Raw genomic sequence first — 16908 nt, forward strand, 5'->3', positions numbered from 1 at the left:
TGGTGAAACTACATATGGACACTGCAAAAGATGAGGCTGAATGAGACATAATGAGACTGGAACATCAATTATCAGTTTGATCTCCACATGCAACTAAGAGAACTTTTACTTGTAGAAGATGACTAAGTTACAGTATAGCAATATAAAATTGTAATCATAAGTACACAAGTCCATAAAAATCTCTCAAGGTAATCATGACTGATGGCTGAGTGTCTGATAATATTCATTTGCTACATATTAATTTAACTCTACTGATTAGTTGCTTACTATTGCCTGTTAGCTCATACTTACGTGGGCCACAAAAATTTAACAACTTATTGAAGAAAAAGCCTTAAAACAGAGAAAATGTTCTAACTCATTTTCCAGTAAATTGAGAATGGACCATATTATTTGATACTAAATAGCAGAAGTACTTGATACAGAATACTACTGTATAATAGGAAGACAGAGTGAAAGACTCAATGATTTAGGTCTATGTTACAGAACATCTGGGAGGTAATCTTTCTCACACCAAAGTCACATAGTAAGTGTAGCAAAAGACTACTTAACTAGCAGTCTTGTCTATCTAGAAAACAGCAGGGAAACTGGAAGTAAGCAAAACATTTGCTCAAGAACCAAACAGAATGCAAAGCCCAGGTATTTTATTCACAGGAGAAAGTCCTGAAATTTTCATTCAAAGTCTTAATCTTAGGCATAATTTAAATAAACACAGTACTTGCATGCTCACTCACAGTACATCGCTGTAAAAAATAGAGGTGGGTGATGGGATGGAAGTAAGATGTTATATTACGGTTCACAGACATCACAAGAAATTTAAGGTCACAGCCTTACCACAAAGGATAGAGAAAAACTGTATAAAGCAAATGCAGGACACAGAAAGCACAGCAGTCCAAGGCATTTAGCTGGGGAGTAAATGCATTTAGCTGGAGTAAACAGCTACACACACCCTTAAGCAGCCCTGAAAATATCACTAAATCAGAATCCATATAATAATTAATATTATCAATGGTAGCCCCAAGTCATCTAGAAAATGTTAACTTACGTTCAATGAACTCTTTTTTAGAAGGCAGGGAAGCATGTAATATATTTTGGAAAAATCCATCAAAATAGTTAAAACAAAAAGCATTGAAGCTTAAAACTGTAGGCTTTGGTAAGTAAGCTTGAAACTTCCTATCTCATTCTTCCAATGTCATGCCAACATTTTAAATTTCTTAAGGCTTAAAAACAACATAGCTTCTAATGTGTCTATTTTATACCTCTAGAATCCTTATCATTCTAAGGAATTCTGTCTTCTTAAAATCAGTGGACAGAATAGAGGAACAGAGGTTCTTTTGTTTTTTGAGGTGGAGTCTCTGTCACCCAGGCTGGAGTGCAGCAGTGTGATCTTGGCTTACTGCAGCCTCTGCCTCCTGGGTTCAAGCAATTCTCCTGCCTCAGCCTCCTGAGTAGCTGGGGCTACAGGCACATGCTGCCATGCCCAACTAATTTTTGTATTTTTAGCAGAGACGGGGTTCCACCATGTTGGCCTGGATGGTCTTGACCTCCTGACCTTGTGGATCAGCCCACCTCAGGCTCCCAAAATGCTGGGATTACAGGCATGAGCCTCCGTGCCTGGCTAGAACAGAGATTCTTAACTGGAGAGTCATAGATGAACTTTGTGTCTATAAACTCCGTGAAGTTACATGCAAAATTTTGTGTCTATATTTGCATGTATAGTTTTCTAGAGAAAGGGGTCCACAGCTATCTAATTCTTAAAGAAGATTATAAACCAAAAAATACTTCAGAATATTGGTTTAGACTAGAAAATGCTTTAAATGAGGAAAAAAGAACTCATTTATTCATAGAGAATGACTAATTTACCTTATATTTTATTTAAATGTACTATTAATGTAAACATAATTAGCACCAGTGCTATGCATGAGAACATTTATATAGTACTCAGTAAGTTATAATTTCTGAAACATTCAAAATATGCTTAGCTTAAAAAATGCTATCTGGAAGGGCATGTGTGTAGCCTATTGACTTTTGCTTATTTGAATGTGTAAATGTTATAATTATCTGGGTAATATACCTAAAGGTATAATGCATTTGGTTTCCTATATCTTTCTAATACATTGGGACACATGTAGTCATTCTGACCAAGCCATTCCTAAGGAAGAATTATGAAATAAAACTTTTTTCTTATTGCTATACTACTCAAGAAGCTCCATTGAAGTACTCTACTAAACTGTGTTTATATGCTCTTTAAAGCACCCTATGGCTGATGTATTATTCCAGAATTTACAGTAGAAGCTCTCTTAAGGATCTTTTCCTAACAGATTTGATGGATTGACAGACTCTCCATTTCCTTTGTAAAACATACTGAATGTTGTTGCTCACGGGATGCTAAATGCTTGTGGTGCTTAGCTACTCAATTAAGCCTGCACCCTTCTACTTCCACTGATTAGGCTGTTTTGCTTACTAAGTCCTTTGTGATTGTTGCTAACCCTACTTATGCTGGTTTTCTATGTTGTACTTATAATTTACTTTATGTAAAGAGACAAAATAAGTGCCTACTACCAAGAGGTTTATTGCTTATTTGAAAATCAGGTAAATGCTTTGAAAAGCCTCTAAAAATGATATGCATACCCCCACAAATGAAACTAATTTATGTGGGGGTAAGACAGCTGTAAAAGACTAGGGTAACTATCCTGAAAATCTAAGAGGACTTTGTACGTGAATTACTTTTCAAGTATCTAAGTTCTAGATTTACTTTGGAGAAATCAACCTGAAAACTGATGCATTATGGGTATATTTACATAAGAAAGACAGGAAATCTGATCTATAGGTCCATAGTCAAAGAAATAATCTTGGTTCTCCTCCAAAATACTGGTAAACAAATACATAAATTTAAGATCTGTATGCATCTTTTTGCTTATTGTTAAATGATTCTTGCTTTAACCTTTTAGTTTGGTTAAGTGAACATCTCTGAATCTTGATCACTTTGAACAGAAGGGATTCTATTTTATGTGATCTGTGATGAAGATACTAAATTCTTCTTAATATCAGAAACTAATGGCCTTCTATGGATAATTCATTTTTTTTCTTTTTCTTTTTGAGATGGAGTCTTGCTCTGTCACCCAGGCTAGAGTGCAGTGGCATGATCTCGGCTTACTGCAGCCTCTGCCTCCTGGGTTGAAGTGATTCTCTTGCCTCAGCTTCCCAAGTAGCTGGGACTACAGGCATGTGCCACTAGGCCTGGCTGATTTTTCTTTTTTTTTGAGATGGAGTTTCATTCCTGTTGCCCAGGGTGGAGTGCAATGGCATGATCTTGGCTCACCGCAACCTCTGCCTACCTGGTTCAAGCGATTCTCCTGCCTCAGCCTCCCAAGTAGCTGGGATTATAGGCATGCACCACTATGCCTGGCTAATTTTGTATTTTTAGTAGAGATGGGTGTGCTCCATGTTTGTCAGGCTGGTCTCGAACTTCCAACCTCAGATGATCTGCCTGCCTCAGCCTCCCAAAGTGCTAGAATCACAGGTGTGAGCCACTGTGCCTGAAATTTTTTTGTATTTTTAGTAGAGACAGGGTTTCACCATGTTGGCGAGGTTGGTCTCAAACTCCTGACCTCAAATGATCAGTCTGTCTTGTTCTCCCAAAGTGCTGGGATTACAGGCATGAGCCACCACACCTGGCCTTCTGTGGAAAATTACCCCAAAGGAATAAATGTAAAAGTAGTTTATTTTAAGCACTGTGTCAGTCTACTGAGAGATAAGCTTTGCCTCTCTGGAGCTCTCAAATCACACTCTAGGAAGATGGCTTCCTTGACACAAATAGCACACTTGTAAAGGCAATGGAGTCTTCTCAGGAGGCAAATTATTAAAGTCTTCCACCTTGGGGTTAGCCTGGCTAAGACCCTAGGATGAATTTGACAACTGTACATGGATCACAATCTATGGTATAACTGTGGGAATTTTTGGCTGATATTTTCTAGCAAACCATAGAAAAATTCTCATTTATTAGCTATTGAAACTTGCTAATTTTGCCTCTGAGAGTTAAATAAACTTCCATGTTCTAAAAGGTTTGGCTGTTGCTCTTTGATAAATAACAGTACAGATAACTATGGATTTTTAGAATACAAAGCACACTGAAGGAACACCATTTTCAGAAACTCAAGAAATTTAATGTGAGAAAAACATAATATATGTGGAGTTACTGTCAAATATGTTTTTCATTCTTAGTATGTATCAGTGTAAGAAACCATAAATTACAGTAATATGACTGAATCACTAGAGTCACATTAAGTAAAAAAGAAACCTTCACCGAGAACCAGGAAAAACCCCACAATAAAGCATAAACACAACTACCTGGCTGTTTGTGGTAGGTGAGCTCTCTGCTTGTTAAGCAGAACCATCGTTTCTTAAAATTCTTTTTTCCAATTCGAGTTCTTCCCTGAGCTCTTTTATACATCTCACTGCCAAAATAACAGATGTAAACATTTAGCTATAAAAATTAAAAGTTAATCCAAAACAAAGAAGTATCCGTTAATTTTAAATGACATGAACAGTCGTGTAAAGTTATATTAAAAATGTAAAAATTTTTTTGCCATTCATGACTGTTGCATTTATTTTGGCCATACTAAAGGAATAAAGTCTTCAATTAATTTAATATTTTTCTTTGTTGTTTTAATATTTTTAACTGTGCTATACAGAATAAAAAAGGGCCAAATGAGTGACCCTGCCCCCTCTTTAACTTCTAATAATAAACACTTTACATTAAGACTGAATGGTGCTATTACTTTCTTTAAGTACTCTACATATCTATCATCTCACTATAATTGCAAAACAACTCTAGGACTGTATACACAGGAAATCATACTTCTCTGCCATCAAGTTTGTAGGATAGTAAGGGTGACTTACCTGACTGATAATTTTGGCAGTTCTAACACAGAACACAAACCCAGATCTCCTCACTCTTAGACCCACGTTCTTTGTACTTACTTAATATATATACTGATAAATGATTTTCATTCTAATTTCATTAAATTACCCTTCTTTCAGGTGCACAGGCTCGCTCGTACCACTGGATTCTTTAGTTTCAGTAGATGAAATTTCATCCAAGAACTAAATGGGGAAATGGGCAAATATTACACTGTGTGATAATATACATTACAAAACATTCAGTTTATCTTACATGTCATTGATTATAATGGGAAATTCTTCATTGTTAAGGAAGACACATTACAGGAATTTATAAAACAAAACAAATATTTAATTACAAAGGAAATCCCTAATTTACAAATGACAAGTATTATAAAAGTTTTAATTAATTAATTAATTAATTATTTTGGGGACAGAGTCTCATTCTGTTGCCCAGGCTGGAGGTGCAGTGGCACAATCTTGGCTCATTGCAACCTCTCCCTTCCAGGCTCAAGTGATTCTCATGTCTCAACTTCCCAAATAGCTGGGATTACAGGTGTGTGTCACCACGTCCATCTAATTTTTTGTATTTTTAGTAGAGACAGGATTACACCATATTGGTCAGGCTAATCTTGAAATCCTGGCCTCAAGTGATCCACCTGCCTCAGCTTCCCAAAGTGCTGAGATTACAGGTGTGAGCCACTGTGCCCAGCCTAAAACTTTGTTCTTAAGTTACTTAAAACCAAGAACATATTTTCTTGTAGAAATAATTCAATCCACAATTCCTTAACTGAAATACTGAAATACATAAAGCTCTAATACAAAGTTTTTTAATCTTGTAAAGATTTTAAGTCCTCATTTAGGGGTATAACTTAACCTGAACTGGTATGAGGCTATTTATAGTCTGTACTTATCTTACTCTAAGTATTCATGCACTGTGCTATAAGAATTAATGTATTTGACTGTGGTGTGCTACCCTAGGCTCTGCTGGGAAGTGTTACATATGGTATATACTGATAACCTTTTGAAACTCTGAAAAACCGAATTCTGAAATACTTTTGGTCCCAATGATTTTACATATAAGATTGTGAACTTTTATTATAGGTTATGGATCACCAAAGTATGGCCCAGAGGGCCAAGTTTGACCGGTAGTCTCCCAAAAGAATACAGGTTGTACATCTCTAATCTGAAAATCCCAAATGCTCCAAAACCCAAAACTTTTGAGTGTCAACAGGATATTTAAAGGAAATGCTTGCTGGAGCATTCTAGATTTCACATTTTGGATTTTCAGATTAGGCATGCTCAACCAGTTAAAAAAATGAGAGCGAGAGAGAGAGAGAGAAAAGTATTCCAAAATTTGAAAAAATCCAAAATCCAAAACAATTCTGGTCTCAAGCATTTTTGATAAAGGATACTCAACCTCTGTTACATTTTTAAAGGGTTGTGAAATCAAAGACTATATGGCAGAGATCTTATGTGATCAGCAAAGCCTAAAATAATTTCTCACTGTCCCTTTATAGAAAAGAGTTTGCCAACTTCTATTACATATAACTGACTTTAGCTCTGAGAGATGGTATTTCACAGTCATGACTGAAGCGTAAACAGATTTTCTGGGATAACCTGGAAATCTAATCACCATTTATAAACTTTCCATGGAGAATGTGGAAATGTGGTGACTAAAGGAAATTCACAGTATCCACCTTTAGCAATGACAAGTCAGCCAGTGAAGGACATTTAGCTTCATAAATATGCTACTTTGGCCAAAGACTTTTTAGTATTTGGCTGTCTCTTCATGGGAAAGGGAAATTAGCAGTTCAAGGAACAATTCTTTTCTTTTTTTTTTTTTAATCTACCATCACCTTGATCTTGAGGAACAATTCTTGTTCTTAAATACAAATCCTATTTTGCCCCCTAAATGAGCTTTCCATTGGTTTAGTTCATTAGGTGGATATTACAAACTCAGAGACAGTCTGAATTTCTTTGCTTTTTGCTTTACACTTTTGTACATTGTTCTACTTAGGACTTAAACAAAAACAAACCACATTCCTATAAGGATGATATTGAGGCTCCAGTGCTTATTCTGAAGTGCAGTTTGTAGGCACAGCCATTTTCTCCTAAGACTGGCTGATAATTGCCCGACAGAGCCCAGAGTTAGAGGTTTTCAAACAGAATGTTTATTTCTAGTTTGCTGGGAGGAAATACTGGTGAGTGAAAGAATAAGAACAGAGTTCCTTTTGCAATGTGGGTGATGCAGGTACAAGCATCCAACTGAAGAAATACCCTACCACATCAGTAGGTGATTTGCCCACCTCGGCCTCCCAAAGTTCTGGGATTACAGGCATGAGCAACCTTGTCCAGCCATTAATTTATTTATTATAATTCTTAAAAATCCATGGGGTAAATACAGAGATATAAAGTGGAAAAAAAACCCCAGTAATTAAGATGGAGTATAGGCAGGGTGACTGTAGATCCCAGTTTGCTCAGGATCATCCCTAACAGGACCCTTCCTATTATCCCAGAATAATCACTAATAGTGTTTTTCACTTTTAGAAGTATTCTGATTTAGACATCAAATTATATGGTCACCTTGTTTATAAAACTATCCAGGTTATCCTTTCTAGAATCTGCAGGAAATAGGGTATAATTCAGAGTTCTACTCTGTTTTCTTCTGCATCAATGGTAAATGTCACTAGTCAGAGGGCCAATATAAAATGAGAAATTGAGCTTCACAAGCTTTTGCAATTTATAGCACTGCACATATCTAGTTGCAACTACTAAATAATAAAGGAAACTAGGATATTAGGGCAAAATATCCTATGCCAGCTTAGGAATCTAGAACCAAGTCTGAGAGGCATACTATGGCGACAGTCAATTAGAATGTGAGTGGGCGACTCAGGGCAGATCTGGAACAAACTAAACTCTTGGAACCCTTAAATACTTTCTCCACTTGAATTATCAACTCTACACATTCTGATTATATCGGGGGGAAAAAATCAGATGCTACCATAGCCTAGGTCACAAAACATGGAAAAACAACTCCCAAACAAAAGACAGTACATCATAATCTTGCCAATAAAAGTCTGCCTACAGTATCCCACAAGTGTTTCAACAATGTCCTAAAAATAAAAGGGCAGCTTTTTCTTTGCTTATTCTTTTGAAAGACTTTCTCCTCAAAAGCCTTTAATGGCTGCTTACAAAAAAATTCTGGTTGAACAGGCACTATTCTAGATGAAAAATATTCCAATGGATTTTAATTTTTTAAATCATCATTTTTACTTACTAAGTCTCTGTAAGAATCCTAAGTATAAAAAAAGGCCCAAACATATACCTCAACAAAATACTCTAGCGACCAACTGCTAATCATACTACAGAAATTGAATGAAGTATTTAACATTTGGCTTTGCTAATTTGGATTCATTAAGATTGTGATAGTACCTTCTTCAGGCCCAGTTTAGATATAATTCATTTCTTTCCTTTTTTTAAAAAAAAATTCTTACCTTCTAGACTATATAAGATAGAGTACTTCAAAGGTAACTTTTCTTTTTAAGTTTTCAGGGTTTTACAATAATGCTATATTTTGTTTAGATGATTCAGGACTACAGACCCAAGAAATTAAAGATCCTTTCAAAACATTCTCAACTTCTAAGTACAGTGGTTTTTCTATGCTGCAGGTCTCGTGTTAGGACATTATATACTACAGGATTTTGTAAATGTATAGTAACTTTCCTCAGGTTACTACCATAAATTTGTATTGTTTATTAAATGTTCAATAATATATGAATTCTTTACTATGGCAATAAGTGTCCACTATACATCAGACACCACAAAAAACCTTTACCCCTAGAGACCAGGGGTTCTCAACCAGAGGCAATTCTGTCCCTCATAGAACATTTGGCAATACCTGGAGGCATGTTTGTCTGTCAAAGCAGGACGCATACTTAGATCTACGGGGTAGAGGCCAGAGATGCTGCTAAATACCCTGTAACGCATGAGCCAGCCCCTCACAATCAAAAACAATCTGGCCCCAAAAGCCAATAATGTCACTTTGAGAAATCCAAACCGCAGACTTCTGTAACTTGTGTGTTTCTAGGGCACTGGCAAAAGTGGCTGCTTTTAAAACTTCTTCTTATACAAGTCTGGTATTTTCAAAGCTGAAAAACACAGCTTTGTATAAGAAGGAAAAAGAAAAAGGAAGTCTTTTTGACAAACAGTTTAAATAGTATTATTTAAACTGGGGATTGAGTCATAAGAATAATATATATAAAATGTTATTTCCCCTATGCTATATGAAAGAAATATTAACAATTCCAGAATAAAACAATCATACCTTTTTAACTGCTATAATATATCCTTCTTCTTGAAACATTTTGAAAAATTCACACATGAATGTCTCTTTGAAACTTGACTAAGAAAAAACAAACACAGGGTTTACATGTGTTAAATAGAGAATTAAGAATAGAATGAACTGTATTTTTAAGTTGAGGATTATGGCCTAAAAGGACTCAATTATATATTTCCAGAGAGATACAGGGCTTGGAGTGGAAGATTTCTTTCAAAGCTGTCTTGTGATTATGGCACAGGCAGGCAGACAGATTGTCCTGCACCTCCTCACTAGGCTCTCCCTATCTCAGATTTAGCAGTTTACATGTAACTATCTGGTTTTTCTTTTTTTTAATGTTTTCATTAAACAGATTTTTAAAAATTTTTCTAGAGACAGTCTTGCTATGTTGCTGGGACTAGAGTGCAGTGGCTATTCTCAGGTGCCATCATCGTCCACTACAGCCTTGAACTCCTGGCCTCAAGTGATCTTCCTGCTTCAGCTTCTTGGGATTAAAGACACAAGTCACCATGCCCAGCCTCTGAAACTGTCCTCTCTAACAGGTGTCTAAAAGAGCATCTACTTAAAAGACAGCTATTGTGTCTGTATGTGTGTGTGTATTTATTTTGTTTTGTTTTTAATTTGGAAGAAGGTAAGTCAAGGAGAAAGGATCATAGGATGTAACAACATTTAGAAATGTGAAAAAATAAAAGATGTAAAGACTTACCTTGCTTTTGGATAGACTCCCCCAGGTTCCCAAAGTCTGAATAGTTTTTGAGATGAGAGTTAATGTTCTAATTGTTTGTGCATCCTAAAGAATGTAAAAAAAGACCAAAACTACTAAGTTTTCAAGAAAATAATTTGTATAAAACAGTAGAATAAATGACTACACTGCTGTAAAACAATGACTTAAAAACGTTGAAACCACACACAGTTAAAAGCTAGCTAAGGCTGGGTACAACTCACTGGACTAAGGAATTAAGAGACTAAAGAAACCATATATACCAGACAATTCTTCCCAAAGTAATTAATGAAGATGTGGTGCTTTTAAAAGCCATAATTTTTTGTTTCTTTTGTGAGACAGAGTCTTGCTCTGTTGCCCAGGCTGGAGGGCAGTGGTGTGATCTTGGCTCACTGCAACCTCCACATCTTGGAGTCAAGTGATTCTCCTGTCTCAGCCCCCTGAGTAGCTGGGATTATAAGTGCCTGCCACCACGCCTGGCTAATTTTGGTATTTTTAGTAGAGACAGGGTTTTGCCATGTTGGCCAGGCTGGTCTTGAACTCCTGACCTAAGCTGATCAGCCCGCCTCAGCCTCTCAAAGTGCCGAGATTACAGACATGAGCTATTGCACCTGGCCAAAACCCACAATTTTGTCAATATTATATATAAGTTGTTTTGTACAGTATGCACCTTGGATTACCTGACATATTATATTCACTTCTGGAATGTCAAAGGCATCTACTTTACTACCTTATAACTTAAAATGGCAGTTTTAGGTGTTCCAAATTTTCTGTGCTCAGCTCACCTCTAAACATATTCAATACTTGGCTTCTGCAATTAACTATTTTCACCATGGATGCAAAGACCTAAATTCAGCTTAGGAAATGTGAAGTCACCTAGTTCATTTTGGATCTTACCAGAGGGTGACTATTTGGGTCTATTATCCAAGATGTTTTTCAGGCCTATCTATCTGAAAGAAGTAATATATAGGAGCATATAAAATTGACTAAACGGTGTTCCCTCAGGAATCTTTGTTCCTTCATTTTTTTTTTAAATTGAGATATAATTTACATAGACAAAATGAACATATCTTAAATGCTTAAATACCCTGCTAAATTTTCACCAATCCATACATTTGTGTGAAGTTTCTATCAAAACAGACCATTTTTATTTGTTTTAAGGATTCAAGTAAACAATATCTGGCATCTAAAGATATACCCAGAAAAATTTAGATCCAGAAAAGCTTTAGTTTAATTTTTGGCTTGCATTCCTTAATATTTTAGTATCCCGCCCCCTCCATTGAAAACAGGCAATGAATGTGAAGGGGAAGAGATGACCAGAATATAAGGCAATCTGGAAAAGAAGGGATGTTTGGGATATGATCATTATGATATACTTATGAAATAGATACACACCTAAATGAAGGTTATTCAGAAAATATTTTAGCTGTAACATCTGGGATTTCATTATATCTGTAAAAGGTCCCTACAATTCTCTGCCTCTGAAGAAAATAATATTCTTAAAGATGTCCTGGCACCTGCACTCATGTTTCTTGCAGCATTATTTAAAATAACAAAGTCATGGAACCAACCTAAGTCTCCACCAACATCTGTTACAGGAATATACAAATTCAAGTATGAATACAAGGCAGACTCACAAGTTCAGAAGTAGGAGTTCTGTTTATGTCCAGAATGTTGCTACCACGCTTTCATTGCCTCAGAGTTCTATGCAGCTTTAGTAACAAAGCCACAGAATGGACAGCCCTGTGAACAAAAGGACACTGGCCCACTCTCTGCTGGGGCTACTCACAGACCATTTATTCTTTGGCAAGAAAGGGCGTGGTGCTGCCACTGCAACATGGTTCTGTTCAATTCTCACAAAGTTGAGTGAGCGTCAATGTCATATAGTCGTTGAGAGGAGAAATGGGTACTCAGAACCTGGTTTAACTCTAAAACTCATGTGTTTTCCCTACACTATTTAATGAGCAACTCCTCTTGACCGTGAGTTTCCTAAGGGCAAAGAGTATCTTATTCATCACTGCATCTCCAGTACTGAGCATGAAATAATATATTATAGGTAATTGAACATATGTTGGCCTAAGAGGTTGGAAGGGATAGGATTAAGCTCACAGCTGATAAAGTCTGACTGAATTTGAATTCCAGTTTAATCCAGCTCATATTGAGTAAGATCAAATCATAATTTGTCAGATGTGTGAGCTTGGAAAAGTTACCGTATTGTGATTTCCTTATCTGCAAACGTGGATGATAACAGAATTTACCTCATAGGATTGCTAGGAGACCAAATAAGTTAAAACATAAAGTAGTTAGAACAAAGCCTAATACAAAGCACTAAATAAATGTGGGCTATTATTATTTATTTTACCAATCAGCAACTAAGAGCAATTAGATATGATTATAAAGTATTTGGAACATAAAAACTTAAAGAACCAGCCAAAATAAACCATATAAGAAGGAATCAGAAGTATAGCAAAATTAATAAAGAATTTTAAAAAGAAATAAACATGTAAATCTATGCAGTGGAGATTTACATTTTAATAATTAAATAGGACTCCAGAACAAAGATTATATACTTAAAAAATTTTTTAATTTCCTATGTTTACAGTATTACCTCAGGTGAATAAAAAGTAAAAATACCAATATATTTAACAAGTTATGTTCCAATAAAAGTTCTCACACCTTTCACTATACTGCATTCTTGGTTTCTTTTTCTGTTTTTACTGTTAATGCTTATCCAGTGCACCTGCCATTTAATATTTTTCTAATTATATGTTGTCAGCTGCCACTATTCTATCTTAGATGCTGTTTCTAAATTAAATGAAATTTCTCTTGTAGATGTCTCTCTTAGAGAAAAGAGCCTCTTCAAATTTCTGTGAAATTTAAAAATATCTGCAAAATTAAACTATTTTAATAAATCAGGAAAGCAGATTTTATTTGAATAAAAAAACCTATCAAAATGAAACATGCAACTAATGAAAAAAAATCTTATGGAAATTTACAAACACACACAGTTGCAGATGGAAAAATATAATAAATCCCCTTCGTACTCATCAAAGCTTCAGTAATTAACAACCTTTTATCACTCTTGTATAACATCTTTTAACAATAAAAAATAGATTAGTCTCTCTTCAAAGACTGAAATGGCCAAGAAAAATGCTGAGCAAATTTAAGTATCAGTTATAAGAAAATGCAGCCCAGTGAAATTGGCTTATTTTACCTTTTCTTCATTTTAACAAAAATTTAAAAAATGGAATAAAGCTTTCAGAAGAACAAACACTTACTGGATGATGAGGTCGCAAATGAAAAGTATGAGGTGATACTACGGCTACAGCAAAGAAACGAAGAAATACAAAGCTGCTCACTGCAGAATACTGAACATGAGGGTCATCTGCAGGAAAAAAATGGTGAAATGTCATGCACAAAAACACTTAATTAAAAAACAAAGATGATAAAAAATATAGAAAAGACATGTAAACTAGGAGAGCAACATAATTTGTCTAGTAAGTACTGAGGTGATGAAATGATCGTGATGTTTATGACTAAATTAAAAGAAAAAACACTATGATTAAAAAAATCCAAAAGAAATAAGGAATAATATGAAAAAAAGGCAAAGCTGCTAGTTTTTCAGAAATAATTTAATTTGAAAAATACCTCTTTCCTTATCTGCAAGAAGAGACTGCTGAAATCACAAAAATAAAAGTAGTATCTAGCACTACCTAGTGGTAACAATGAATCATCCCTTAAGAGTAGGATACAAGGCTGCTTTCAGTCTTAGGTTCTTGTTTCAATTCCCACCCCCTCCCTCCTATTGCCCGCTAAATCTTAATTTTAAAGGTTATGCAACAAAAATAATTAGGCAGAAATATTTACTTTAAAAAAGCTATCAATAGTCCATAAATAAAAATGCAGATGAACTGAAGACTACTTGTGGCTTTGATCATTCAGCTACAACTTGTGTTTTGGACTGGAGTCAACTTTACCCAACAATCAGACAGATGGTGGTGAAGCAGATGGTGAGGGAAAGAATCTTTGGGTTTGTTTCGAGTTTTAACTCTTCTAAGTCATTCAGTAGTAGGTGACCATCAACAAGTTGTTTAATTTGTCATTCTTTAATAATATCTGTTTTCTACATGCTGTCTGCCCTGCCCTCCCACCCCTCCTTTCCCCAGTCTTCTAGGGTAGTAAGAACAACAAAAACAAGAGAATATGAAACACGGCAACAAAACTGTCACTACTATAGTCTACTGAGGATATGAAGACCATGTTAAGTTCACAAAAACATAACTAAGGAGATACATCTGCATGTATCTAATAACATAAAGTGTTTAAGATCATTTATACAAACAAGAATTAAACAGCTAAAGCAGCTTTAAGGCCAAGATCACCAGTTAGTGTAGAGTACAGTGAATGGCAGCATGTGCTTTGGAGTAGACCAGGCCCAGGTTTGAAGCCTTGCTTGCCTGCGGCCATGTCATAGAGCTTGGTAAAGTTACTCAGCTTCTCTAAACCTTAGTTTCACACCTAATGGAAGTAGTACTTATCTCATGTGGTTTTGTGAAAATGAGAATAGGAGATAATGCAGGCTAATACTGTGTGTGTTACTAAGTAGCCAATATGTTTATTATGACCTAATTATTCACAAATATAATTTCAATGAGCATTTCACCTTTCTGTATGTCTCTGGTTCCCCTTATTTTTGTTATGAAGATTAGATTTAGTCTTCTTATCTGCAACTATAATTAGCAAAGACATTTAGATTTGAATTTATCTAGATGTTAGATAACTCAGCTCCACTAATTTGGTAATGAGTCAATTTAGCAAAAGGGCAGTTAACTGTACATACTGTATATACGTGTGCACAGGGTGAGCACAAGCTTAAAAGAACATGATAAAGCTATAAAATCTCTTCAGATGGTTACAGAAATAAACTCACAGTTTTGCACAGCTGGTTAAGACTAATAATTTAAGTACCTGCCTAATCTTACCCTCCTACCCACTACCTACTCCATTATAGGTAGATCTGGAAAGCTAACTATATAGCAAGTTTATTTATTTTTCTGAGATACATTAAAATGTGAATAATTCTAAGTATTAACAGGGACAGTAACTCTTAATTTTATGAAATGTTTCTAAGCAAAACCTTGACATAGCTACTTTTTCAAAATTAAAAATGCCCGTTACTGATACATGTACCTCAAAATGCTACATATGTTGCAACAGAAAGGTTTCTAATATCTAAGACCATTTCTGTAAAATCTCTCACCACCAAAACCTTATTAGCATTCTCAAACTGTCAAATCTAGTTAATTTTATGGAACAAAATAGTCTCACTATCTCAATGCGTGTGGCTGGAAAAGATAGTTGGCATAAATACCAAAGGTATTTTTATTTTTAACTCTTATAAGCATCAGATATAAATGCTTATTTATATAATGTTACAGTTCTAAATTTCTGCCTTTCTTAAATCTAATGGTGATTCTGATTTGCTCTTTGTATAAAGTTGTATTATACTGAAATAAAATGAAAGATGTACTTTTGAGATTTCAAGAAAAATAAATCCGATTTCTTAAGAGAAAGCTAGAACCATTTTGAAAAACTGAAGATTGTACTTAAAAACCTGAGATATCTCACACAAACCAAATATGTAATTAATATCTAAACAAAAGTCAAAGAAAAAGAAATGGCATGTTTTAGTAAAACAAGGCACTTACTAGGAAATCTCTGAGTAGCCATCTGCCTCAGAGAATAAAAGATATCACACATTAGAGTGGGGCAGCTCATACTTGATTTTACAATTGTATTGAATAACTTGTCTACGTAGTAGCGCAGATTTTCCTGCAGGATTTAAAAAGGTAAACATTAAGATTTTGATGTTCACACATCTTTAATAACCTTCATGAAAGAAAAATGCAATGAAGATGAGATTTATTAGATAGTCACTACCTAATACTTTTTAAAGCATTGTTTCCCTTTTCCAATCTCATTCAGTTAAAGAACAATGTGCATACTGACTTAATAAATTAAATTTAGATTTGCTAGGCATAAGAGGTGAATCTATGAATAAACCTCACAAGAAGCAACAGGGAATAAAATGATCCAAAAGGGAAAAAAAAAAAACAAACCTCAGATACACAAGCACAAGGACACTGTTGACACTATTATCCATTGCAATAAAAATTTGTGACCCTAACACAATCACTGTTTTTTCAGAAGCCACTGAAATTACTGACTGATCAAGTCACTGTGTCACTTAGGCTGATCAGTTTGAGCCCAAAGGAATGGCCAGAATAGGGGCTGCAACTGTAGCTATAGCTTCCATTCTCTATTGTTACTAAAGAGACAAGAACAAAAATAAAGTGAAACTACTGAGGAAATAACACTCTAAAAACTAATCATAGGAAATGCTGCTAATAGTAAAGGCTTACATAAAGAATAAACAGCATTGCTTCCCCCCATATGGCTTTATTTTAACATAAATGGGAGAAGTGTACACCATTAAGACCAATTTTAACGCAATATAAATATTAACATAGCAAGGACTTACCTTATTATTTTCTACATTATCTCCCTCTTTCAATTTAATAGGATCGATTTCACAGGATTTTGAGGAGTCACATATCTGAAAAATAATTTCTTCAGTTAATTCTCTTTTCTAAGTAATCTGACAAAATGAAAAGAACTATTATTTTTCTGATAATAAAAGTTAATTATAGAAATTTAAGTTTTAACAAAGTGTAAAACCCCTTACCCAGGGATAACAAATACAATTTTCTTTTCTTTTTTTTTTTTACATATACAATTTTCTAAAATCCTGTATCAAAAAGTATTTGTCATATATTTGAAACTCTAGCTAAAACAGAAATCCCATAACAAAGAGATGTTTTTATACTATACTGTACCCTTTAGGTAAAAATCCATTGACAGAGAAGTAAATAATGTGTTCCTAAAGTGT

At 34.9% G+C, this 16908-nt stretch overlaps 1 protein-coding gene across 4 annotated transcripts in view; it reads right to left on the reverse strand.

Annotated features, from left to right (window-relative positions):
• RASA2 (RAS p21 protein activator 2) overlaps positions 1-16908 on the reverse strand; it is a 127654-nt gene that overhangs the window by 17620 nt on the left and 93126 nt on the right. For 2 of the 4 annotated variants that reach the window (XM_035277718.3, XM_078354094.1), the window contains exons 13-19: positions 16501-16575; positions 15668-15791; positions 13238-13344; positions 9945-10028; positions 9227-9304; positions 5030-5103; positions 4348-4454 (exon numbers count right to left, since the gene is read on the reverse strand). In XM_035277718.3, coding sequence (XP_035133609.1) covers positions 4348-4454; positions 5030-5103; positions 9227-9304; positions 9945-10028; positions 13238-13344; positions 15668-15791; positions 16501-16575 — 649 coding nt within the window. Of the gene's footprint in view, positions 1-4344; positions 4455-5029; positions 5104-9226; positions 9305-9944; positions 10029-13237; positions 13345-15667; positions 15792-16500; positions 16576-16908 lie in introns of all 4 variants that reach the window. The other 2 variants (XM_035277717.3, XM_054246894.2) reach the window with 1 other exon arrangement.

Source organism: Callithrix jacchus, chromosome 17 (assembly GCF_049354715.1).
Source record: "Callithrix jacchus isolate 240 chromosome 17, calJac240_pri, whole genome shotgun sequence".
Classification (NCBI taxonomy): domain Eukaryota; kingdom Metazoa; phylum Chordata; class Mammalia; order Primates; family Cebidae; genus Callithrix; species Callithrix jacchus.